General features: G+C 42.0%; 1 protein-coding gene across 1 annotated transcript in view; it reads left to right on the forward strand.

Moving 5' to 3' along the window:
- The window catches only part of TTC37 (tetratricopeptide repeat domain 37), a 2,356,248-nt gene extending 2,348,253 nt beyond the window's left edge, over positions 1–7,995 (forward strand). Inside the window, exon 41 of the mRNA XM_044064132.1 lies at positions 7,699–7,995. Coding sequence (XP_043920067.1) covers positions 7,699–7,773 — 75 coding nt within the window. The 3' untranslated portion in view covers positions 7,774–7,995. The remainder of the gene's footprint in view (positions 1–7,698) is intronic.
- The last annotated feature ends 18,338 nt before the right edge of the window (positions 7,996–26,333 follow it).

Here is a 26,333-nt window from a genome sequence, read left to right on the forward strand (position 1 = left end):
GGGTTATCCCAGGGAACTCGCCAAAAATTTCATGGGTGAAGTAGTTGAAAATAGAAGGAATGGTCACTTTCGGCCTATTTTAGATCCACAGACCAGTACTTCTCCATGAAACCTTGATATTCTAACACCACATCAGGGTGTTATAGGTGTGGTCTATACTGCCACATCCACAAAAGCTATTTGTAATTTTAATATGGCCTTTAATCAGGGTTCATCAAAAGTATGTTTTCTTACTACCTTTGCTTATGACTCTAAAAATGTTAACATTTTGACTAAAAACTGGGAACTTCTAATGAGTGATAGTGCCATTAGGGGTTCCATTGGTGCTAAACCTATTTGTGTGTTTAAGAGGGGTCGAAATCTAAAGAATATATTGGAGTGTAATGTGAATAGTGCAGGATTTGGTTTCACTCATAAATGTGGGAGATGCAAATGTTGTTCCTTTATTTTTGAGAATAATGACGTTAAAATCAGTAATATTAAACTGAGGTTGCAATTTAAGGGCTCCTGTGATACTGAGAGGGTTGTGTATGGTGCAATATGCGATACATGCCCTTGTTTCTATATAGAAAAAACGAACAAAAACTTAGAATAATTGGGCATGTAAGGAACATCAGGGACAAGTTTGAATTCAATGCCCTTGCTAGGCACACTACACAACACCCAGACCACACATTTAAATTCTTTATTTTGGATATAATATCTTGTTCGGAAAGGGGGGGGGGGCATGGCCGTACTTATTAGAAAAAGCGGAGCTAGTGTGGCAGCTCCGTTTGAATGCTACATGCTGGCCGGGTCTTAATGACAGTGTTTCTATTTCTAGTTTACTAAAACTAAAAGCACTGCATAGATGATTAACATAGATTTTCTATTCTGGTTTTCCCTGATAGGTTTGCTGGCTTTATTTGAGCAAATGCAAGGCACAGAGCTGTTTAAGCTGTTTTAAATGGTAGTGCTATACATGTTGCTTGTAGGGTGTATTTTTTATTAACTTTTTATTTTTTATTTTTACTTTCTGTTATACAGTTTTTAACATATACTTTTAAAAAATGTTGCTTTATAGTATATATACATATGTATTTTTTATGGTCTGATTATTCAAAATTGCTGACTTAAAATGCATGAGTTGTGGTTATTTTCTTTACCTGTCTTTATGGGGGGAAGTGATGTCACACAACAAATGTATTTAAAGGATATGATGTCTTTTTGCTGCCATCTGATAAAGTTCCATGTTAATGTGTACTTTTGGGGACGAAAGCACTTATGGTGGCTTAATCCTCACTTGGAGTTTTTTATTTGCTTTCCGTATGATTTGGATTATCTGCAATAAATATTTTTGGAGAGGAATCCTTTTGGTGAGCGTTTTCTTGGATTTTGTGGTTTTTGGACTTTTTTGTTTCATTATCCTAGATACCACCATATCTCAATTTAAAAAAATATCTCAAGGAGTATTTCAAGTCTCAGTGGATATGTCCCTGCTCCCAGCCTGACTAAATCTTTATGCATACTGGTGTACTAGTTCTATGTCTGTAAGTGGTACTCAAATATCTTTGTTATGCCAGTTTAGAAGATTGTTAGACTGTATAAATTTAACTGGACTATAAAATGTGTTATATTTGTATAAATTTAACTAGACTGTAAAATGTGCTATATTTGTATAATGTTATGATGACTCCTGATCTATATGTACATTGTAATGATTGTATATGTAATCAGCTTTAGAGCTTTTCTCCCCGGGCCTCTGCTGAAAATGGACATGTATCCAGTCAGACTATCCCAGTCAACAAATGTAAAATAAAATAAATAAAAATAAGTAAATAAAGTCTCGATATCGGTGTAATTTACTGGTTTATGTACTTTTGTAATTTTGTATTGTGCACTCTTTGTATTTTATTGACTGTCACTTTGTGTTTTATCATATGTACTCTTTAAGAGTGATTATATTATTGGCCCATGGCTGAGACTGACATTGATCAGAAATTATCAGTTCTCCACCCTGGTTAACAAATGCAGTAATTGAGTATTCTTGCCTTCCTTTAAACTTCTCACCTCTTTCTGAACATTATTTTGTGTGTATTATTCCAATGAATTCCAAATTTTCTATATACTTTGCTCCTTCTCAAAAGGGAAGTGGGAACCAAGGCTAATTATTTAATAATTGCCTTAGTTTCTGGTGTCATTCTAAGGGTGTACAATATTTATCAGCCTAGAAAGAGATGGTGAACAGACCATGCTGCTTTGCCAGGGATGGTCTGCACCTCTCCCCTCTAGGCTTTCAAATATTAGCTAAAATGTTGTTTTATCCCATAGTGCCTTTTTTTAGGCATTGCCAAACTGAAAGTACTTCTGGCATAGCAAATCAAAACCAAGAAAATGTAAAAGTATTACCGCCCCGTGCTAGGAGTCTAAACAAAAAACTTCACTTCCTACAAACTCTCTCCACTATAGAGAATGTTGTCATCTGAGACACAGTTTAAAGCCATGGAGAGTACACTGACAGTGCAAGGTCAAAGTGCCTTCCACACATTTAGACCAGCTACTACAGAGGGACTAAAGGTGGAGGTGTATTGATTTACATAAAAAATAAATATACCTCAAGTCTGGTCAGACAGGACAATGCACCTGAGATACTCCATGTTAAAATCACCATAGGAAAAATCCAGTACCACTTCCTTGCAAGCTATAGGTCCCTCTCTATGATCCAGGAAACCCATGCCATGTATTTAAACTTACTGGAAACATTCACCACCCAACCCAATACCATATTCATGGGTGACTTTTATTACTCCACTATTAACTGGGAATCCCATATGACACCAAACGTACAGTCACAGAGATTCCTGGATTTTGTAAATACAAACTCCCTGGACTAGATTGTCAATATACCAATCAGAGGTGCAACCATACTGGATCTTGTCCTCACTAATATGGGAGAGTGCTGCCCACCCCATAGTGTAGCATCTTCCCTGGTAAGGTCAAACCACAAAATGGTCTCCTTTGAAGTAGAAATAAAACCTGAACCCCCAGCTAACCCTAGAATATTCAGGAACTACTCTAAGGCTTACTTCCTGCTATTAAGTGGTAACCTGACAAAATATCATGCCCCCATAAACCCTGAGAACACTGCTGCCTATGCAGAACTGTCCACATAAACTCTATACAAGCATGTTAATAGCTGCTGTACCCACTAGGAAACAGTATAGAACTAACTCAAAAAAACAAGCCACCCTGGCGGAATCGCAAAATCAATAGGCTGTATAACAGAAGGAAAAAAATCATGGCAGAAATTAGGAGGTGCAGCACCCAGCAGGATAAAAGCAATCTCATCAAACTAAACAAACAACGCAGAGGAAAAATAAAGTCTACCAAAGCCAAATTTGAGGTGAATTTGGCTTCCCAGACCAAAGACAACCACAAGACATTTTTTATCTATGTCCGCAACCACAAAGACAGTACACAATTGTGTACAGAGTTAACCATTAATGGAGCCACCTATATTGAGCCAGAAGATGCATCAAATCTACTGGCCAACAGATTCAGCTCCAACTTTACCCCTCTCTCCCCCTCAACCTTCCTTCAGGAAATAGCATCAAATGTAACTCCCCCTGCTATCACTAGGGAACAGGTCCTAATAGCTCTGTCTAAGGCCAAGAACACTGCATCAGCGGGCCCAGACAGTATCCCAACATGTCTTCTAAATAGCATGAAACATGACCTGTCAGGCCCTCTGGAATTGCTATTTAAATGTAGCCTCCAAACAGGCTTCATGCCTCATGAATGTAGAACAGCAACAGTCATACCTCTGCACAAAGGTGAGGCATCTACAGACCCTAGAAACTACAGACCCATAAGTCTTGCTAGTCTTGTATGCAAAGCCATGGAAAGAATTATCATGGAAATGATCAGTAATAATATAGTAAACCTCCAGACACTGGACCCAACCCATTTTGGTTTCATCAAGGACAGGTCATGCCTACTGAACCTTGTGGACGTCTCTGAGAAGATCACCAAAACAATGGATGAGGGCAAAATGGTTCACACTGCCTACCTTGATCTGGCCAAGGCATTTGACACAGTACCCCACTTGGGCATTGTTGACAAACTCAAGAGGTTAGGTACAAACCTGTAAGTCACCCAGTGAAGAGCCAGCTGGCTCACAGACATGACCCAGGAAGTTAGAACTGGGGAGTCCACCCTTGCAAGGCGGCCAGTCACAAGTGTAGTCCCTCAGGGGTTGGTCCTCTGACCACTCCTTTTTAGCATTTACTTCTCTGAAGTCAAGGCCAATGTTAGTGGTGTTTCGCTGAATAAATTTAAAGATGTTTGCAAATTAGGAGCTATCACTGAGTCCCACACCAATACAAATGTTCTTCAGGAAGGGTTGAGACAGACAAACACCTGGTGTCAGATCCATTGACTAAAATGAAATGCCAAGAAATGCATAATAGTATCTATCAGGAAGTCATCCACCCCTGGTAACTGTCATAGTGACAACGCACCCCTTAGAGTTGAACCAGTAGTCAGGGACTTGGGGAAACACACACACACTAATCTAGCCATTGACCATCACATGCCCAGAGTAGTGAGGAAATCATTCTATGTTGCGCAGCTTATAAATAAAGGTATGGCATCTAGGTCCAAGGAAGTAATTGCTCCACTGTGTTCGGCATTCATCAGACCTATCATTGAGTACAGTGCCCACTTTGGTATGTGCCTAATCAGGCATGTATCCAACAACTGGAATGTCCACAGAGGTTCCTCACTAGAAGAATAGCGGGCATAAGTAAAATGCCTTATGCAGACAGCCTCAAGGCCCCATCCCTTTATTCGGTTTCCTACAGGCTGTTGAAGGGAGGTCTATGCCTGCATACAGGGCATTGTCAGACCCCACTTTAATAGATCACCTGCATATCTACAAAACAAGCAGCACCAGAATTACCTGTTCTATAGACTTAAACCTTGCCTGTGATATAAATAGGACCTGCTGGAGAGATAGGTATGTATCCCAGAGACTACCCCATCTGTGGAACAGGCTCCCCATCAACATGAAGCAGAGTTCCTCCCTAACCCAATTCAAGTGTAACTTGGACAATTGGATGGGGAACAGGAAATTTGTCCCTGTCTTGGCACCTATGTCTGTAATGGACACAGGCATCCTATATAAATGGTTCATCTCTCAGGCCCCTGCTTGTAAATGTTTCATCTCCCAAGCCCCTGCTTGTAAATGTTTCATCTCCCAAGCCCCTGCTTACACTTATCAAGGGTACCAAAACTTATCAGAGATTTGGGATGCAAGACGAGGATTAAAAAGGCCTTTGTGGTCATTAGCCTTGTAAGCACCTATGAACTTGTGAACCTATAAAGATCTCACCTCCTCAGGTATTTTATATCCTTTACAGTATTCAGTACTTCAGTTATAATTGGTTTAGAGCTTTGTCTTAAAATGCCTGATAGACTGTTCATATGTACCTTTTCCTGTGTTTAAATTTGATATGATTATTATTATTATTTTGTCTGTTAGCTTTAGCAAAATAATTTTGCTGTAGAGATCTATTGGCTGCCTTTTTTGCATAGATAGAGAGGGATGCTGAGGACATGTGTTAACCTTCTTCCAAAGGAGACTTAAGAATTCACTTTGAATCAGTTTATTCAGGTACCAATTTCCTGGGGTAGTGTAGTCCTGTTGCAGGTATTTTCAATAATCTTTATATCAAGAGAGCTTTCAGTTTTGTTAGCAAGACAGGTTGATTTAAAAAGTTGTAATAAAATACCACCAAGACCACCGATCCAAAAAGTAAGTAAATTTAATGAAACACTTAGCTCCTCAGCTTGCTCAGCCTTCCAAGAGTAAAAACACTACAAAATATTGTTTGCTTATATACAGCATATTGCATAAAACAATTACTCAATTAAGCATACAATTCAAATCATATACTTCCAATTACATTCTTTGTTGAGCCTCTGATTAACTTGTTGAGTCCCTGATAACACTCAGGAAGATTCTCATTATGTTTGTGCTAGTGGAAAATATAATGTTTGTATTGGTGGAAATAAATCCACCAATGCAGCTGTGAACAATGGAGAGCAGAAGAAAGTTTTCTCAGTGACAACTCATAATGTTATAACTAAGGAAAGAGTTAAAAAAGCATGTAACTTGTGGCCAATGCTCCTAAGGGATAACATTTTGAACTCTATACTACCTGATTTTGTGAGTATTGCATATAAAAGAGCTAGGAATGTGTCTGATATTCTGGTACATAACCGGTTTTGTTTACCAGATGTTAATGTCAGTCAGAGCTTAAGCATAAATAAAGACACTGTTCCATGTGATGGTTGTTCCATCTGTAAATATGTAGTAAGCTCTTCTCCCTACATTAATGGCATCAAGTTTACATCTAGGTATGAATACAGTTGTAACAGGGAGGGGTTCGTGTATGTGCTGACATGTGGATGTAAGAAGTTTTACATAGGGGAAACTTTTAGGTTAATTTTAGTGTCCGATTGCAGGAACATATTAGGGACATAAAAAAAAAATAAAAAAATTAGAGAGTCCCATTGGGAGTCATTTTTGATAGCACACAACTCTAATCCTGATTCTCTTAGAGATTGTGTCTTGGAAAAATTGCAAGTTGGCATAGGTGAATGTGTGTCTTTAAAAAACAAACTCTTAAAAAAAGAAACCCTGCTGATTTTAAAGTATGGTACTTTGGAGCCTCAGGGACTCAACAAAGAATGTAATTGGAAGAATGTAATTTGAATTGTATGCTTGATTGATTAATTGTTTTGTGCAATATGCTGTATTTTATTTTTTCTTTTGTTTTTGTTTTTTTAAGTTGTATTTGTGATTCAAAAGGTTGAATTAGTTTATTTTTAAGAGGACAGAGAAGGAAAGCTTTTTTAAGATGCAGATTATGGAAGCTTGGTTAACAGGCTATATTGGAATGTTGTATCAGTTGTGTAAACTGTTACTACTTTCAGTCACAGTTGTTGCATTTGATTTCTGTGATACAGTGACCTGCTTTAACATCAAGCTTCATCAAGTACCATTTCTTGGATGTGGCTTTTAAAACTAGGGCAGACCTAATGGCCCACTTTCTAACTCTATTCTGCTTCCCATTTGGATAAACAGTGCTCTGTAGCCATGCATTTTTGATAAACCTTTTGATTTCTACCCCACATACAGTAAGTTATATGGGCAGTTGTCACAGTCACAGATCTAGGCTCATCTAATGGTTGTATGGTGCTACCACTTTTAATCTTCACATTCACTGCCTTTGTTTAGAAAAAGACATAGATCACTGATTGTTACTCTGTGTCCCACTGCATATTTTGTGTTTTGCAAGGCAAAGTGAGAGTACAGTTAGATATGTGCTGTATTGTAAGTAACCTCTGTTTGGATGTTACTAACTTGTATATGTACTCTTGGGCATCATTCCCTAGTAGCGGTGGTCATAGAAAAAATAAAAAGGGGACTGTACTGTGACTTACAGCATGACTTGTTTGTACATGCTAAATGTGCCCCACAGAAGTGATGCTTGAGATTTTAGAGCAGCTGGTCCAGTAATTACCAGAGTAGATGAGTGGCTGTCTAAATGTACCAAATGAAGAAGTGATGACTGTAATGACTTGTTGCACAGGTGTTTAAATAGAATTAATCAGGCAGCTAACATTATTGTATGTCATCTTGTTTTATTACAGGTTTTACTGAAAAATGCCAAGGCTAATGGAGATACCAAAGTCCTAGAACTCCACAAGGAGCTTTCAGCAGCATAACACTTATTAGCATACTTCAAGTTCCTCGGCCAGTGGACACTCTTAGTCTTCACTTTAGTCATTATCTGGTCTGCTGTCATTCGTTATTCAGCTAGAGCTACCCATTTTCACTCTGGTTTTCTATCACATCATTGCATACATACCATTTTCACTCTGGTTTTCTATCACATCATTGCATACATATGTTTGACTTTCACTGAATAAAAGCATAAAACAAATCGACATAAACTTGAATTTTGTCATCAGTCACTGTAATTCAAAGCCTACTGCTTGTGTTGCTTGGAATTAGCTGCATTGAAATTGTAAGAAAGTTTATTTATTGTTCTAAAAATAATTTCTCAAAATCTGTAAAATATTTACCAATTTGTAGTTTTGACTTATTTATGAAACCCTGTTAGGACAGAGCCGTCTTATCTAGTTTGGCAGGATGTAGTATAGAGGATGTCTTTCCTATGATCACTGTTGCAGTATTATTAACTGTTGGGATATCGCACTAGGGATAGCCATATGTCCAGCCAGGAAACCATAGTTTTGTATGTGGTTACTAGACTAAAGTCTCCAAGAGGCCTTTTTAAGCCTAGCCATTATTCCTATATAGAAATTACAGGATAAATTACCAGGGGCAGACATTTACAAATTGCCTGTTTACAAAAAGGAGATATGTGCAAATCCAGGGGAAAGTTTTCGATTTCCCTTCCATTGGTCCAGGTTACGTTTGATTAGGATTGAGGCAGAAACTCCTCTTCATATGGATGACAAACCTGTTCCAAAGCAGGGGCCATGCTCTGAGGCACATGTCTGTCACTCTAGCATGTTGTATTTGTTACAAATAAGGTTTAGATCCTTGGATTGGTTATTTCTAATGCTGTTAGATTTGTTGATGGGCACCAAGTCCTTAAGTATTGAATTTGAAGATGCCTTATAAGTCAGGTAAAAATCATCTCTGAGCAGTCTGTGTGAACCTGAGTATGAAGATAAGGCTTTGAGGCAGTCTGCATATTCCATGTGGTTTACGCTTTTTATTCTTTTTGTAGAAGGAACCTCTGTGGGCATTCCAGGTGTTGCATATGCCACATAAAGTACATACCAAAGGGAGCATTGTACTCTATGACTGGTCTAATGAGGGCTGAGTGCAATGGGATAATGACATCTCTGGACCTGGATGACATACCCTTGATAATTAGTTGCACAATGTAGAATGATTTCCTTTTACAAGTCGCTGTCTACATATGTTCCCAAATACCTAACCGCTGGGTCTAGTCTTAGGCTATATTGTGTATGTGGTAATTCCAACAGTTGGATAAAAAGATACTTTTATGCTTTTTTGGTATTCCGTTTTAGACCATGGTTCTGGCACAGGTTATTAGTTTGTGACAAACACTCTCAGAAGATATTAGTGTAGTCATCTGCAGACTTGGTCAGCCAGAGACCTTTAATGTTAGCTTTGACATCCAAAAAGCAGATGCTAAGAAGGAGCAGCTCCAGCACTGTGCTCTGAGGGACACCTCTGATAACTGACACTTTTGTGGTGGCATAGTTCCCTATCCTGACTTCATGTATCCTACCTGTGAGCCATTTTGGCTGTCCATCGGGTGACAGAGGGGTTTACTTCAAGTTTTGTGAGTTTGTTGACAATACCCAAGTGAAGAATAGTGTTGAGTGCTTGTCGAGGTTAAAACTGACAGTGTGTACCATTTTGCCTTTGTCTGTAGCTTGGTGGCTTTCTCAAAGAAGTCTAACAGTTTGAGCATGCATGATCTACCTTGACAGATCCAAGCTATGTTGCATCCAGTGTCTGAATATGTATTTATAATGCCCATAATACTTTAGATGGGCTTGCATATGTGGCTAGTCAGGCTTATAGGTCAGTAATTGCCTGGGGTAGGTAGATGGCCTACCCTTTTGCTGAGGGATAACTGTTGCATTCTTCCATTCACTAGGCACAAAGCCAGTTTGGAGGATAAGGTTGAACAAGGATACCAAAGAGCTAGATAGGTCTTGTTTCATGCTATTCAGGAGACAACCTGGGATATTATCAGGGCCAATAGATGCAATAGTTTTTGCTTTTGAAGAGCGCATTAAGGACTTGTTGTTTTAATGCTAGCTGGGGGAGTTATGGTCAAAGGTATCTCTAGTCTTGTGAGCTGTCAGGGTGGGGGGGGGGGGCAGTGACGTGAAACTGGAGCTAAATTTATCAGCTATATCCTCCAGCTCCATATAGGTGATTCCATTTACAATTAATTCAGCACACTGTTATGCTTTACTTTTGATGTCCAGATGTACCGTCCTTAGAAGTTCTTTGCCATCTGTCTGAATACCCATTTAACTACTGGTTGTACTGCTACAGATAAATGCCCCATTGGGGGGTTTCATTTTATTATCTTTCATTTGCCTTGTAATCTGGTTGTTGGGTTTCATGTCATCCAGAAAGATGAAATGCCAGTGCGGGAGACAGATTCCCCATAAAGATCATCACGAGTAGTGTTTGTTCTGTTTAGGTGCTTCTCATGACCATTTGTCTTTTGAGATTTGTCAGTCGATGGTCCCTAAGAAGTTGAGGAGTTGGCTTTCTTTCCTAGCAGTTTATCCTGAGTGCCACCGAATTAAATTGTTGGCTAAGGATACCATGGAAGGAGCGGCGCAGTGGTGCAGCGGTTAACGTTGTCGCCTCACAGCAAGAGGTTCTCCGGTTCGATTCTCAGCTGGGGTGCCTTCTGTGTGGAGTTTGCATGTTCTCCCTGTGCTCGTGTGGGTTTCCTCCGGGTACTCCGGTTTCCTCCCACATTCCAAAGGCATGCATCTGGAGCATTTCTCCCCGGGCCTCCGCTGAAAACAGGCTCTGTGGAACCTAGTTGGACTTTCCCGGTCAACAAATGTTAAATAAATAAAAAAATAAATAAAAAATCTTCCCGGCCCAAAGGCCAGCTGTCTACAAAGAAAAACGCCAAGAAAGTTAGAGTCTGATTCTTAGGCTGTACTGCTTCCACCAGACATAATTTTTGAGGCTGGTGAAAGCCCAGAGGAGTGCCCGGTTTCTTTCTCAAATTCCTCTACCACAACTGTTACGGAGGCCAGCACGCACCCAATGGCACGCATGTCCATGGAGGTTTTCCAATCATCCAGTTTGGATGTACAGGGTGAACCATGGCTGTTTATTACCAAAGGGCCTAGGTATGTTCCTCAAATTTTAGTTGGCGAAGATGTCCACACTGCTATTATTGACTGCCAGCGGGCATCAGAGCCCCCCATATTTTTTAAGGCTGACATCCCGCTCATAAGGAGTTGGCTTTCTTTCCTAGCAGTTTATCCTGAGTGCCACCTGGGTTGGGAGGGTGGCCTAATGGTTAAGGTGTTTGCCTTACAAACACAAGGTGCAGGGTTTGAGTCTCACAAGGGATAATTGGCTAAGCTTAAAATGGCTCACAAGGGCAGTTAGCTTAGTACTAACCTATGAACCTATAATGAAGCACAAAACTAAACATATTTCACCTTCTGCTAAAAATCCTCAGAGTGAATGGCAGGCCACTGCTCAAAGTGTTCAAGCCTCCACAGGGTGTTTCTGTTTCTACTCCCCACTGGTCTTCTACCCCTCTTAGGAAGCCTAGGGAGCAGGATTCTTCTGAGGAGGGTACTGCTGATTCTGATGAAGAATCCCTGACTTATTCCTCCCAGATTCCTTTGCCACTGACCATGGTACTGCGGAAGAAGAGTCTATTCCTGGCTGTCATTTTGAGGAGATTTCATTTGGTGATACTGTTTCCAGAATGATAACAATTGGTATGCACTTGCCAGTATTACAGGAGATGCTTCGGGGGAGGAAACATTGTGCTGCAAGGTGATCTTGTGGCCCTGGGTTGCTTCTTGTCTCAGTGTTCCATCAGTTTGAGGTACCCGTGGATGGTAATTCAGTGGCCCTTTGGTTGAAAAAATGTCAAGTACTCAGCTCCTGCTGCAGTAGAAATTCCTTTATTGTCATGTGAGTGCTGCTTAGAAGACTGAGTAACAGTGGTTTCATCATGGCTTTTTATTCTATTATTAGATGGTGGGGCCAAAGGTATGTCCCTCTCATTACATCATAATGGTGTTTGGGGGAGGGTTAAGTTTATTGAAAAGCCCATGATGTAATGGTTGGCCTAACCTTGTGTGCATGGGGTGGGTTACATACAAGGAATGTCAAACTTTTGCATAGGTTTAACAAAATACAAACTTAGTCATTTGACAAAACATTTTAAAAATCTATATACAAAATCATACCAAACTTGTATCAATTTTTGTGTCGTGCAAGAAAGCCATTCCTTCAATGGTTTATAACGACTGTTCTTAAATTTTTAGTAAAATATTCGGTATTTCTGGTAAAATTCAGGTATACCTAACCCTTTAACACAGAATTCATAGCTAAATTGTTTAAAGTACATCTTATGTATTACAAGAAGTTAGTTTAAATAGGGATAGGATGGTGGTCATCTAAGTGCTGTGGCACTTTCATTGAATCTTCATCAGATCTACCAAAAAATAGACTTCATATCTTGGTTAAATACTAATCTTATTAACATAGTTTCATAGTTTAGTACTAGGCTATCTGCCCTGGGGCATTTATAAGCCTAGCCATAGTGATGTGGCTTTCACCACCCCATGTAATTGGTACAAAAGTGTACAGAATAGATTTAGAATACTGTGCCTCTGTCTAGTAGTGACACAGAGATGACCCCCGGGGTAAACCTACGATCTCCCATCCACTCGTCAAGATTTCTCTTGAAGAGAGTCAGTGAGGGGCTCTGCCTAACATGAACTGGGATTCTGTTCCAGAGTATGGGAAGCCTCTGAGTTATGAATCTGTCCCTCCAGCATGTCCTATTCATATTTGTGCTGAGGTTTAAATCTTTAGCTCTCGTGGTTCTGATGGATTTGGAATTTTTGAGGTGGAGCATGTCCATCAGTTCCTGATTGGACATGGCCTTGTACGTCAGGCACAGATCACCTCTGAGTAGGCGGTATGCTACTGAATAGTGCTGGAGTTTCTTTAGTCTGGCAGCATATGACATATGTTGGAGACCCTTGATCCTCTTGGTGAGGTACTTTTGGGGTCTCTCCAGCTGTTGCAAGTGCCGGGTGAGGTACATACGAAATGGGGCATTGTACTCAATCATGGGCCTGATAAGGGAGGAGTATAGGGGTACAATGACCTCCTTTGATCTGGATGTGAATCCCTTCATGATAAGGTGGGCAAGATAGAAAGTCTTTCTAACCACTTTGGCAACGTGAGTGTCAAATGAGAGGTCACTATCGACTTGGGTCCCCAGGTCTCTGATTACTTTTTCCGTACTCAGTGGGTTACTGTCTGTGTGATAATTTGTGGGTGCTTTGTTTTTTCCAAAGGGGATCACTATACATTTTTTGGTATTTAGTTTAAGGCCATGACTCCGGCACCAGTTGTCTGTTTCAGTGAGGCCTTTCTGTAGGATGTATGTGTCAGCTGGTGTATCGACTATGGCGCCTAGTTTTCAGTCATCTGCAAACTTGGTCAACCACAACCCTCCCATGTTTGCTTTCACATCTGAGAAATAAATGCCGAACAAGAGGAGTCCCAGGACAGAGCCCTGTGGGACACCACTTGTGATTGGCTTTGAGTCTGACATGGCTCCAGCGATTTTGACTTTATGGGTTCTATCCTTTAGCCAGTTTGCAACCCATCTTGTGACATATGGATTTAAATTTAAGCTGTTGAACTTATCTATGATGCCTGAGTGGTGGGGTATTGTGTCGAAAGCTTTAGCCAAGTCCAGGTAGGCTGTATGGACTGCTTTGCCCTCGTCACTGGCTCTAGTGACTGTTTTGAAAAAGTCAACCAGGTTCAAAAGGCATGATCTGCCCTTTACAAAGCCGAACTGGGTGGGATCAAGTGTCTGTAGGTCCCCAATGTCTCTGTTTATGAGTCCCATAATGATTCTTTCCATAGCTTTGCAGACCAGGCTGGTTAAGCTTATGGGGCGGTAGTTACCAGGGCCTGTAGAGGTGCCTCCTTTGTGGAGTGGGGACCACTGTTGCTGTACGCCAGTGTTCAGGTACATATCCTGTAGTAAGGCTAAGGTTAAATAGCATTTTTATGTGCGGGTTTAGCTCCTCTTGGAGTTCACGTAGCACGCAACCTGGGATACTGTCAGGTCCCATTAATGCAGTTTTTTTAGCTTTGCTGAGGGCGGTTCTCACCTGGACATCTGAGATGACAGGGAGGTTACATTCAGCTGGGATAAGTATTTCCTCTTTTGGGGTGAGGGAGGGGAGAAATTTGCACTGAACCTGTCTGCCAGAATGTTGGCAATATTTGTGGGTTCAGTGTATTTTTTGTCATTGTGAACTAACTCTGAGCATATCTGAGGGTTTCCGCCCAGGTTTCTAACATAGTAGAAAAAGGCCTTGTGGTTATCTTTAGTGTCCATAGCGATTTTTCTCTCAAAGTTAGCTTTGGATGTTTTTATGAGAGAACGTAGCTTTCTACTAGTGCTGATCAGAGATGCCTTCTCTTTATGGGATTTTGCTCTGACGTGCAGTAGCTTCCTTCTTTTGTTATACAATTTGTTTATGGCTGGGGTCCACCAGACAGGATGCCTGCCCCTGGTGGAGAGGGTCTTGGTTTTATTTGGGATTGCATGATCCATGCATTCTTGGAGATGTCCGTAGAAAGCATTTGTGAGGTTTCAGCATTGTGGGATGTGGTTTCCACTGGCCCAGTGGGCTTAAAGGATACCATCTCAGTCTTAAGTGTAAAGTCGGCTTTTGAGAAGTTTTTCACTGTTGTCTTTTGTGTTGGGGGTGGAGGTGGGATATGTATATCCAGGGTGATTAGTTTGTGGTCAGACCTCACTAGTGAGGGGTATACTTCCGGTGTGGAGCACTTTGTCTCCATGTTTGTGATGATCAGGTCTAGTATATTATCTCCCCTTGTGGGAGAGGTGACTAGCTGTTCCATTGCATTTGAATTTATGAATTCCAGGAACCTTTGGGCTAGGGTGTTAGGGCTAGAATAATGCACCCAGTCTATGTTAGGGTAGTTGAAGTCTCCCAATATGATTGTGTTTGGTGAGACATTCATATCCTCCAATGTCTTCAGGAAGGCTGAATGGGGTTCCTGAGATTGGGAGGGTGGTCTGTAACATGCTACCAGTTGTATAGCAGTTTTGCTTACGGTTAGTTGCACCTGGATGGTCTCTGATGCTTCATGTGTTGCCACTAACCTGGAGGTGTGGGTGTCCTTGATGAATATGGACACGCCCCCTCCCTTTTTGGTTTGGCCCGGGTTTTGGGGCCGAAAAGCATGATACGAGGTATAGCCTGGTAGCACTGGGGTGCTCTCAGGAGCCTTGAACCAGGTTTCAGTGACTGCACAGACATTGATGTTCTCCATACTGAGGAGTGCTTCGAGAGCCTGCATCTTGAGATTTAGACTTCTGGCGTTGAGCAGCATTACCCTTAATTTTTTTCCATTTTTGTTTTCTAAGGAGGTGGGTTTGTCTTTTCAGCCCTGCCTAAAAAAGGCACTATGGGGGTGGCAAGAAACTTAGCCAATATCTGGAAGCCCAGTGGTGACAGATGCAAGCCGTCCCTTGCGAAGCAGCGTGGCTTGTCCAGCATGTCATCCCAAGCAGACAGACATTGGATCCCCCTAGAATGACACCAGTAATTGAGCCAATTATTAAAGCTGATCATCTTGCCTTTGTATTGTGGCATCATTCTTGGTGAGGGCAAGATGCTGCTCAGGGTCAGGGTTATACCAGCCTGGGTTACATAATCAGAGAGCTCCTCTATGTCTCTTTTCATGTAGTCCAGGGAGGTACGTCTCAGGTCATTCACGCCGGCATGGACAATGACGGAGTCATATTTGTACTTGCTTTGGAGTGACCTGAGTGCGTGTGTTATGTGGCGGATCCTAGCTCCCGATAGGCAGCTCTCCGTTACCCTCTCCTTGTTCAGCCTGGAACGTCAGTGTGTCTGACTATAGAGTCACCTATTACTAGTGTATCAGGCATAGTGTTTGGCCTTAAGGGCTGTGATTGTTTGACACACTGATTTATTGAAGTATGTGTTGCATGTGTTATGTTTTGAGGTGGTGGATTTTTGGGTGTCTGCTTTGGGAGCCTCTGTTGTTTTGGTAAGTTTTTTGTTAGAGCCTCAGAGTATGTCTTTGTGTTATTATGTGTTTGGTTTGCAGTTGTGGTAGGTCTATGTGGGACTGGGTTTGCTGTGTGTGTGGTTACCTTCTCCTCCTGTCTGGTCTTGCCAGTCCTGAGTTGAGAGAGTTCAGCCTCCAGTTTGGCTAAATAGTTGTATCTCTCACATGTATTTGTGTTTGTTGGGAGGAGGAGAGGGTTGTCAGTGTACATGAGACAATTGTAGCATTGTCTCAAGATTCCCAGATTAACCAGCTGAACCGGAGAGGATGCTAGTAATCTACCACTCGACATGCTAGAATATTATGGGACAACACAGGAACTACACCATGGCCCAGAATACAGCAAAGCCTGTATACTGGTCTAAACTAGTCGAGGAGAGGCGGGAAAACAAGGAGGATTGCTTTGTTGTTTTGCGGTTTGTAGATACATGACCCACCTAGGCAAAAAGCAAATAACCAACGTATCTGTGAAAATCTTAAGGGTTCCCTTTGTTTTTCCATTTTGTGGGTTTGTCTAGACCTGCTCTTCAATCTGTTAATCTCTGTGAATGTGGATTTAAAGTGTTTTGAATGTAGCTCCAAATTATATAGTGCATTCTTTAAAAAAAAAACATTCTTACGTTGGTGTCTAAGGGGAATGTTGGGATAGCTGAGGGCATGCAACTGGGAAAGTCTGTCAGAACCCAAAAAAAAAGAAAAATTATCCCCGGGGGAATAGTAGAAGAAACGGGCATAAGATTAAAGTGATTTTAAAACTAAATTAAAATACAATATTTTAATATATGGTCTCAGTAGAATGTGGGAATGCTTAAAATTGATCAGGCTATGGTACATTTAAACTTGCTATAATATTGACTAGGTGGTCCTGTGGACGTGCGACTCTTAGTTCAAGTGGAAAGAAAACCGTTATGTTAACCTTGGAGAACCAGGTCTATTTTAACTTGGTCAGTTGCTACAGAAAAATTACATTAAAAAAGTTAGTTTGTGTCAAACGGGTAGAAAATTAATGTGTTTGATCTATGGTGTGAGTGTTGGCGAAGACTGGGAGTTTGCAAAGGAATCTGTGCCTGGCAGCTAACGAGAGTAAAAACATGGAAGCGCCTAACTTTTATGAAAGAAGTGAATCTTTATTATGTTTATAAAAGGAGCAACAGGAGGGCAACAGTCTTGGGAAGGTATTGAGGGAGAGTGGGAGAATTGGAACAAATTAGGGGAAACTTTATGCAATATATTTAAAAATAAATAGTTAGAAGCAGTCTTGCATGTCGTTTGGAGAAGAGTATTTTTGATTATAAGATTTACTATTGCTTTAAATTACTTTTTCTGGGAGGGAGCTTTATACTATGAGGCTGAGGGTAGCTGCAGTGTCTGAATTTTGGGGTCTATATTAGAACATCGAAGTGTCAGAACTTCGAATGTTCTAATATCGAACCCAATTCAGCGAACGCTGACAACATCGAACGTTCAGAATAGCAAATTTTTTCCTAGGGAAAAAAAAATCATTGTTCCGAAACACATACATATACAACACAAGCACACCAAACAAACAGCAATCCACACACACACACCTAAAATCTTACATCTAACCCTACACTAAACTGTATATACACCACTAACTGTCTACTTACCTTAATACAAACCCTAACCCTAGGGTCCGTCACTATCGCACACTCACCTCACCCTAACCCACCTAACCCGCTCTAACCCTCACGTCCATACAATCGCACACTTACCTGAACCCGACCCGTAACGTTCCACCTCAGCGCTGAAAATAGTGAAGTGACAGAAATTGACAACCAAATTCTTTCCCTAGGAAAAAATTCAGTTTTCTGCAGCTTTGCTATTTTCAGCATTCGCAGAATAGGGTTCGATATTAGAACATTCAATGTTCTAATATAGACCCAAATTTTGTGGAGGGTCAAGGGGGATTTGGTATCTGGATTGTTAAAATATGAAAAATGTTTGGAGGTAAATAGCTCAGCATCAGATCCAAGGAAGTGCCATTCCTCTGCTCCAATGGTATTCCTGACTAGTTCTGCTCCGATACCTTTGGACCACAGCAAGTCTTGGATCCAAGAAGTCAGCACCAGGTGTGAGGGGTATGGTTCAGCTCCTACCTTGTCAGATCCTTCCCTATCCATCAGTGCCTTGGCCCTGGAGAGCTTGGGTCCAAATCTGTCAGGAGGGCTCAGATCTGAGGTTGGACTTAGCCTTCCTTTTTTGCTGCTTCAGCCTTGAGGAAGAGGGTAGAGGTTTCCCAGGTCCATCATCCTTCCAAGTAGTAGAAAGGGATTTCTAGTTGTCTAGTCGCAGATCCTGTGCCCCTCCCCTCATTGGGTATGAGCTCTGAATCCATCTTCTCTGCTCCTCATGGTCAGCCAGCTCAGGGAAGTCTCCACACAGGTCCCCCAGAAGGATTCCCCCTTTCTTCCAACACCATTCCTGAACACCCCATGGAAGAGGTTTCTCAGAAGAGAACGTGTAAGAGGACTCACCAGTTTTGGTGAGAGAGAAGGATCCCCTGTTCACCACTTGATGTTGTCTCCTTTGGAGACATCTTGGAAATCCTCAAGCAGAAGGGTGGCTGGTCTTCCCAACCTCCTCCTTCTGAAGAATCAGTATTCATGGAGGCTTTCAGGGCTTGGCTCATCTACATCTTCAGTGACCTCCCAGAGGATAAGCCTATTGATCTAGTTTCCTGCTGGGCTTGAAAGGAACTGGACACTGTCAAGCCCATTCCCAAGCACCTGGACAAATTCTTTGTTCCCTGTTCAGACAAACCTCACTGGAGCAAGGGAGTCCTCTTCGATGCCATAGGTATGGCAGCAACCACTAAGAAGGAGCTAGCCAAAAAAACTTCCATGTCCATCCACCAAACAGGGAGTCCAGATTAATGGACAGATTTGGAAAATGCATTTACTCCTCAGATACATTTGCACTGAGGTCATTAAATTACGTGGCACATTATACTAACTTGCAGAGAGATTTGATCAAGGAGCTTTCAAACTCTCTCGCTGAGACCATGTCAGTGGAGGATCTCAAGAAGGTTTCTCCTCAACTGGCTACTCTTTCATCTGTTGCCAATTCCTCAATGAGCCTGATCTCCCATACAGTGGATTGTACCTCATGAGCAGCCTATTCGGGCATAGCCATTAGGAGACATGCCTGGATGAGGCCATGCGACTTTGCAAAACCCTTCAAGGCATCTTTTATTTTTGCCCCCTTTAATGACTCCTCCTTGTATGGGCCATCTGTGAAAGGCACACTCACCTGCAATGAGCAGGAGAGAAAATCCCTGTCTACCATTGTAATCAAGTTTTCTACCCCTCAACATTCATTCTGTAGGAACCAGAGAGATTGTAACAATATGTGGTTCTGGAAATCTTGGGCACCTTTCCAGGACTTATGTGTGGATATACTTCCTCTAGAGGCAGAGGAGGAGGTTTCAATGGGAAACATTGGCCCAGAGGCAGAGAAGTTCCACAAAACCAGGACTTCAGAGAGACTTTCCTGGATAGTCCCTATCAGCACTCCTGAAGTGTTTCCTAATTGTCCATTTCTGGAGGCAGTCTGGGATCAATTTTCCTTGCATCTTGATGCCTGAAGAAATATTATAAGAAATGCATGGGTGCTACATACCCTTTTCCCTTCCACCTCCTGTCCAAAGTAAGAAACTCCCCGATGTTCCACTCAGTCAGAGATAATTCGCAGCTCAAGAAATTCAAAAGCTGCTACAAAAAAGTCATCCAGGAAGACCCACCCAAACAGAATTTAAAACTTACTCCTGCTTCTTTTTAGTGCCAGAAAACAGGGACCTGAGACCAATTCTGGATCTCAGCAGTTTGAGTCGGTTTGTAAAGAAGTCAAAGTCTGAATGGTTACAGTTCAGTTCATCCTACCTCTTCTGCACAAGGATGATTGGATGTGCAGTATAGGTCTCCAGAATGCATACTTTCACATCTAAATAGACAGGTGTGAAAGTATGCATACTTTCACATCTAAATAGACAGGTGTTCCAGGAGACACCTGCACTTTCTGCTGGGTGCCAATCACTACCAATTCAGAACAGTGCTCTTTGGACTCACCACAGCCCCCAGGGTGTTCACCAAATTCATGGCGGTCGTGGCAGCTCACCTGAGACTCAAAGGATTCCAAGTGTTTCCCTATCTAGATGATGGATTCCTCACCCCCCCCCCCCAACCAGGCATCAACTACAAGCCAAGGATTACTTGCTTTAGGTCTCCAACTCCCTAGGCATTACAATAAACCTTGCCTAATCAAAGCTGACTTTTGTATAGACTCTGGAATTTATAGGAACTCAGTTGGATGCTACGACTCAAGTGGCATAATTACCTCTTCATCGCATCACATCATTGAAAAATCAGGTGCGGGACTTACTGTCTCATCCATCCCCTCCAGCAAAACAAGTGTTGCAAGCTCTTGGGTCAGTGTCGGCTACAGTTCTTCTAGTCAATCTAGAAAGATTCTTTATGTGAATCCTTCTGTGGACACTGGCGGTTCACTGGTCCATTCTTTACCATCCTCTATCACGTCACATAAACCTCACTCCATTTCCAAATGTCATGTTCACTGGTGGATCCAGTCAGGCAACCTCTTTCTAGGCAGACTGTTCTCTCTCCCCAGTAGCCACAATGACCATGGATGGTTCCCAACTGGGGTGGGGTATTTCATGGGAAAGATGGTCCAAAGCACATGGTATCCCTCGGAGACCAAGTTGCATATCACTGTCTTGGAGATGACAGCAGTCCTCCTGACACTGCAAGCCTTTCAGGACATTCTCCCTCTAGAGATTATTGCAGTCCATACAGACATGTCAGTAGTTTGGTACATCAGCAAACAAGGAGGAACCTGTTCCTACCAGCTGTGCAGAGAGGCCATGAGAATCTGGGAATGGGCAATCTCTTCAGACTGCTTTCTTACTGCAACACACATACTGGAGAAAACCAACACACTGGCAGACAGACTCAGCAAGTGCATCCTGATTCCTCACGAGTGGTCCCTCAATCAAACAGTAACGAATATAATCTTCAGCCACTGGGGCAAGCCTTGCTGTGACCTATTTCCCTGTCCCCACAACAAGTGCAGCAAGCACTTTGCACTGATCCTCCCCTCCGGGGGAGTCACCAAGGGATGCTCTGAGTCATGATTGGCCCCCCAGTCTCTTCTACACTTACTCACGCCTCTTCCACTGATCTAGACATTTTTACAGAAAGCAAGCAGGGTGAAGAGCTCAGTCATCCTCATTGTCTCCTTCTGGCTTTGACAGGTATGGTTTCCCTTCCTCTGGTCTCGCTTGAAATATACTCCTTGGATACTGGAGCCCACTCAGGATCTGTTATCTCATCCATCAGAAAGTCAACATCCCAATCTCCATGCCCTCAAATTGACCACAGGGTTTCTCCACAATCATTGATAATAAGACAGTTCAGGTTGCTTCCCCAGTTTATGGCATTATCTTTGCCTCTCAGAAGGCCTCCAGCAATAAAGTCTACAGAAGCAAGGGGAAAATATTTTCTAATTGGGTGTCCAATCAGGATATTGACCATTTTTTCAGCACCTACTTTGGACATTCTTCTTTTGCTCGCTACTCTGATTAAGGAAGAAGCTAGTTTTTCTATCATTAAACTTCAGTTGGCAGCCATATCCAACTTCCTAGGTGGAAATGAATCACTATCCCTGGCATCTTTCAGATTATGCAAGACTGTCATAAAAGAAATCTTTCACCTTAGGCCTTTGATAAAATATCCCTCCTCTTCTTAGGATTTAATGGTGGTCCTTCAAGGTTTAACTCAGAAGCCCTTTGAACCACCAGACAAATGCAATATGAAATTCCTTTCTTGGAAAACAATATTTTTGATAGCTATCACTTCAGCAAAAGAATTTCTGAGCTCCAGGCCTTATCAGCCAGGCCTCCATACATTATTTTCCATAAGGATAGGGTGTCTCTCTGAACCAATCCTTCCTTTCTGCCTAAAGTGGCTATGGAGACTAACATTAACTAGTCCATTCAGTTACCAGTTTTCTTCTCCAACTTCACTAGCAAAAGCAAATATATGCTGCACCTGCTTGAAGTTCACAGACACATTACAGGAAGTATGATCAGCTTTTTGTGTTCTTTCCTCCAATTGTTTGGGTCAAGCAGTTTCTAAAATTACTGTAACCAAATGGATCATCTATTGTATTTTGCTGATTTATTCTCAAAAAGGTCTAGAGTTGCCTCATCCTCCTAGAGCTCACTCCACTAGGTCTGTGGCTACCTCATTTGCGTTTTCCTGAACAATGTCAATAGATGATATTTGTGCTGCAGCCACTTGGGCAAAGACTCATATTTTTGTTACAAATTAGATATTGTCTGTAGAAGCAGAGCTTCCTCTGGTTCATCAGTGCTCCAGCATGTCCTTCCTTGAGGGCCTCCCGAGAGTTACATAGCTGGAGACTGTGACCCATTTGTGAGGAAGAATGAAAAGTACATCAGATTTAGAAGTTATGTGCTTACCATAACTTGGCATCTGTGTTGTCCATTTTCATTCTTCCTCACCTTGCCGCTTAGCCATCCCCCGGCCCTGTCACTTTTAGAAAGATTTTTGGATGATATAGAAACCTTCATGTTCCTGGTTTGAGCCTCCATCTTTCCTTGTGTGTGTTCTGTCTCTATAACACTGTAGGGGTATGGCAGCAAACTCGATCTGAGGAGTTGGGGATGAATAGGGAATTATGGGTAGAGGGAGGAGCTTGAGTTTTGTATCCAAAGTCTGGTAGATGTAGCTGAGTCAAATCCTAGACCCATTCACGAGGAAGAATGAAAATAGACAACACCGATGCCAAGTTATGATAAGTACATAACTTATAATTTCTTCCCCCAAAGCATCTCCTCCAATAGTGGCAAGTGGATACCAATCCTTAGATATTATGTTGTCATTTTTATTTGTTTCTCAACCTGTGGGTCTTGGATCCCAGACTACCCCAGTTCGTGTTTTCAGGAACCCTGTCTATGTATAGAAATATAATTCAAAACAAAAATATATCTATAAATATATGCCCACCAAAGGGAAAGCATAGCGATCAAGATCTCAAACAGGAATTGTGGTTCCTGTAAATATATCCAACAGGTCTCTCATAGTCATGGACAGGGGAAAGGAGGGTGGGAAGGTTGAGGAAGAATGAAATTGACAACACAGGTGGAATGTTATGGTAAGAGCATAACTTCTTTATCTGATGTTATTTTCATTTGTTTCTCAGCCTGTGGGACAGCTACAATAACCTAGGGTGGCTCTTATGGAAAGATATTGCCCAGCACTGTAGAGTCAAAGGCAGTTCTATTCCTGGAGATAATGCATAATAAAGGTATAGAAATTTGACCAAGAAGCATCTGCACAAATGTCAACAGTAGACACTCTTGACCAAAAGGCCTGAGAAGTTGCCATGGACCTCAGAGAATGAGCCTTGATTTTGCCTGGTAAGGGACTGTTTTTGAAAGAGTAGACAAAGGAAATGCAGTCTTTTAACCATTTAGCCAGAAAAGTCTTGGTAACAGCATGCCCTTTCCTCACATCTGAAAAAGATGCAAACAGCTACTCTAATTTTCTGCAAGATTTTGTTCTGTCCAGGTAAAACCACAGTTGTTGATGAGCATCCAGAAGGTAGCGCCTATACTCTCCTTTGTTTTGAAAGTTCAGAAAGAAAATAGGAAGGTTAATAGCTTGATTGACATTATTCTTGTGTAGCCACTTTGAGCAGAAAGGATGGGTTGGTACAGGAGTTACTATATTTTTGTGATAGATTAGATAAGGAGGCTTAGAAGAAAGGGTTTTCAGCTCTGAAACCTTTCTAGCTGAGATGATAGCCAACATAAAAACTGTTTTTCACGAAAGAAATTCCAAGTCTACCTTAGCTGCAGGTTCAAAAGGAGGAAGGACTAGAGCTTGGAAGATCATGGTCAAATCCCAAGGAGGAGTCAGATCCTTGATCGGGGAGCAAAGTAAAAAGGTACCTCTCAGAAATGTTTTACAAAATCTAGATGAAGCCAGCAATGACAAATTTTCCCCAATATGAAAATTAGAAATAGCTGCTAGCTGGACTTTTACTGTGGAACAGCTGGCTCCATTATTGGAAAAGGAAACCCAAGAAATTCAAAACTTTTGAAATGAGAGTAGTAAAGGGATCTATTTGTTCCTGTTGGCCCCATATGGAAAACCTCTTGCATTTGCTGTTGTAGATTTTCCTGGTTAAAGCATTGTGAGCAGAAATCAAAATTTTCTGGACTGGGGATGAAAGCCTGGAATGTCTTGCCATCATTGGAATTGGAAAAACCATGTAGTTAATTTCAGTCCTTGGAAATCCGGGTAAATGTGTCCTGAGGTGTGAAATAGCAGATCTGGAACCAGTTCCACAGTCACCGGTGGGCAAATTAGATGAGACCAAAGAAAGTGAACCAGACTTGATAAGGCTAGAAAGGGACAATAAGGATAATTTTGCTCTTCAACCTGTATGCTTTCAGCAGGAATTTGGGGATCAAAGAAACTGGAGGAAAAGCATAAAGTAGACCGGGGAGCGAAGCATGGACTAGAGCATCCCTTGGTGACTGTCCCTGAGGAGGGATCAGGGCAAAGCAACTGCTGCATTTGTTGTTGAAGGGGGATGCAAATAGATTGCAGCAGGGTTGACCCTATTTGAGGAAAATCATATTTACCACTGACTGATTCAGAGACCACTCATGATGCATCAAAAGAACTTGGCTGAAACTGTCCGCCAGGATGATGGTCTCCCCTGGAGTGTACATTGCCCTAAGAAATCATTTGGTAGAGCTCGCTCATTGCCATACCCTCACAGCTTCTCGATACAATGGGTAAGATCTGGTTCCTCCATTTGTTGATGTACCAGTCTACTGACATATTGTCTGACTGTATCACAATGGTCCCTAGAGAAAAAAAGCTGTGAATTGTTTGCAACGCTAGAAGGACCGCTCTTATCTCTAGGACATTGATATGCAATTTGGTCTCTTGAGGAGTCCACTTAACCTGGACCGTTCGTTCGACCTAGAAAATGCCCCACCCCACCCTATCTGGGAAGCTTCCGTGTTCAGCATGGCTTTGGGAGGGGGTAGAACAAAGGGCAATCCCTGTGTGACCTCTGAGGAATGAAACCACCAAAGAAGGGAGTCTCTGCATACCTGTGACAGTTTGACCGGAAGGTATAAAGGACGCCTGTATAATGACCACTGGACTGCTAGTGTCCATTGTAAGACTCTTGTGTAGGCATGCTGTAGGTAACCGAGTTCTTGTGTCTGCCACTGATCCCAAAGCCCTGGGCACCAGATTTTCTATGGGAGCTGGTATAGCTAGAATCTGTTTGATATGTAGTCACAAATTTGCAATTCTGTCTGGTGTGAGGTAGGACCAGGTTGATGTGTCTAGAAGTGCTCCTATAAAGTCTATCGTCTGTACTGGTTACAACTGGCATTTCTGTGTGTTGATCGTTATGCCGAGAGTGGGACATAGTAACAGATAATCCCTGGCTTGAACATGTAGATGCTTAGTTGGAATGGTTTGGAGCCAATTATCCAGATATGGAAACACATGTAATCCCTGCAGCCTGAGATGCACTGCAAAAACAACTATGGATTTGATGAACATGTGTGGTGAGACCAAATGGACGCAATCTGAATTGGTAATGGGCTGGCTCCCAGACTGAAACAAAGGTACCTTCTGGAGCACCAGTCCATTTTGATGTGGTAGTATGCATCTTTCAGGTCTATAGAGCACATCCAGTTTTCCATTCTCAAAAGACCTTGACCATCCTGAATTTTTGAATTCCTTATCGATTTGTACAGGGATATCAGGTCCAGGCTTGGCCTCATGTCACCTGTCTTTTTTGGTACTAAAAAGAATATTGAGTAAATTCCCAATCCTGTCTGGGAGGAACCTCCTGGATGATTCACTTTTGCAGCAGTTTTGAAATTTCTTGAGCTGCCTTTTCCCTCTGATTGGGTGGAACATTGGGGAGGTGAGTCTTTGGTTGAGGTTTTCCGAAAAGGGAATGAAGTGTCATCTAGATACGATCCTTAGCACCCACTGGTCATTTGTGATGGCTGCCCAGACTTGTGGGGGTAAGGAAAAGTGCCCCCTGACTGCCTCCAGAGGAGGGCAGCTGGGCAATCATTCAGGAGTGATGGAAAGGTCTGTCTGTGACCCCCCCCCCGCCTCTGGGAGAAAAGTCTTCCTGAGATTCCTAAAAAGGAGCTTAAGATTTCTTGAACCACAATTTTTTCTCCCATGCTGGTTCCTGGAATAGGACCATTGTGGAGCAGCAAAACAGATTCCGGTGACAGATAAGGTCTTCCCATCTTTCTCTGTATAGGAGAGCCTCTGTCTGA

Source organism: Protopterus annectens, chromosome 2.part2 (assembly GCF_019279795.1).
Source record: "Protopterus annectens isolate FY-2018-M chromosome 2.part2, PAN1.0, whole genome shotgun sequence".
Classification (NCBI taxonomy): domain Eukaryota; kingdom Metazoa; phylum Chordata; order Ceratodontiformes; family Protopteridae; genus Protopterus; species Protopterus annectens.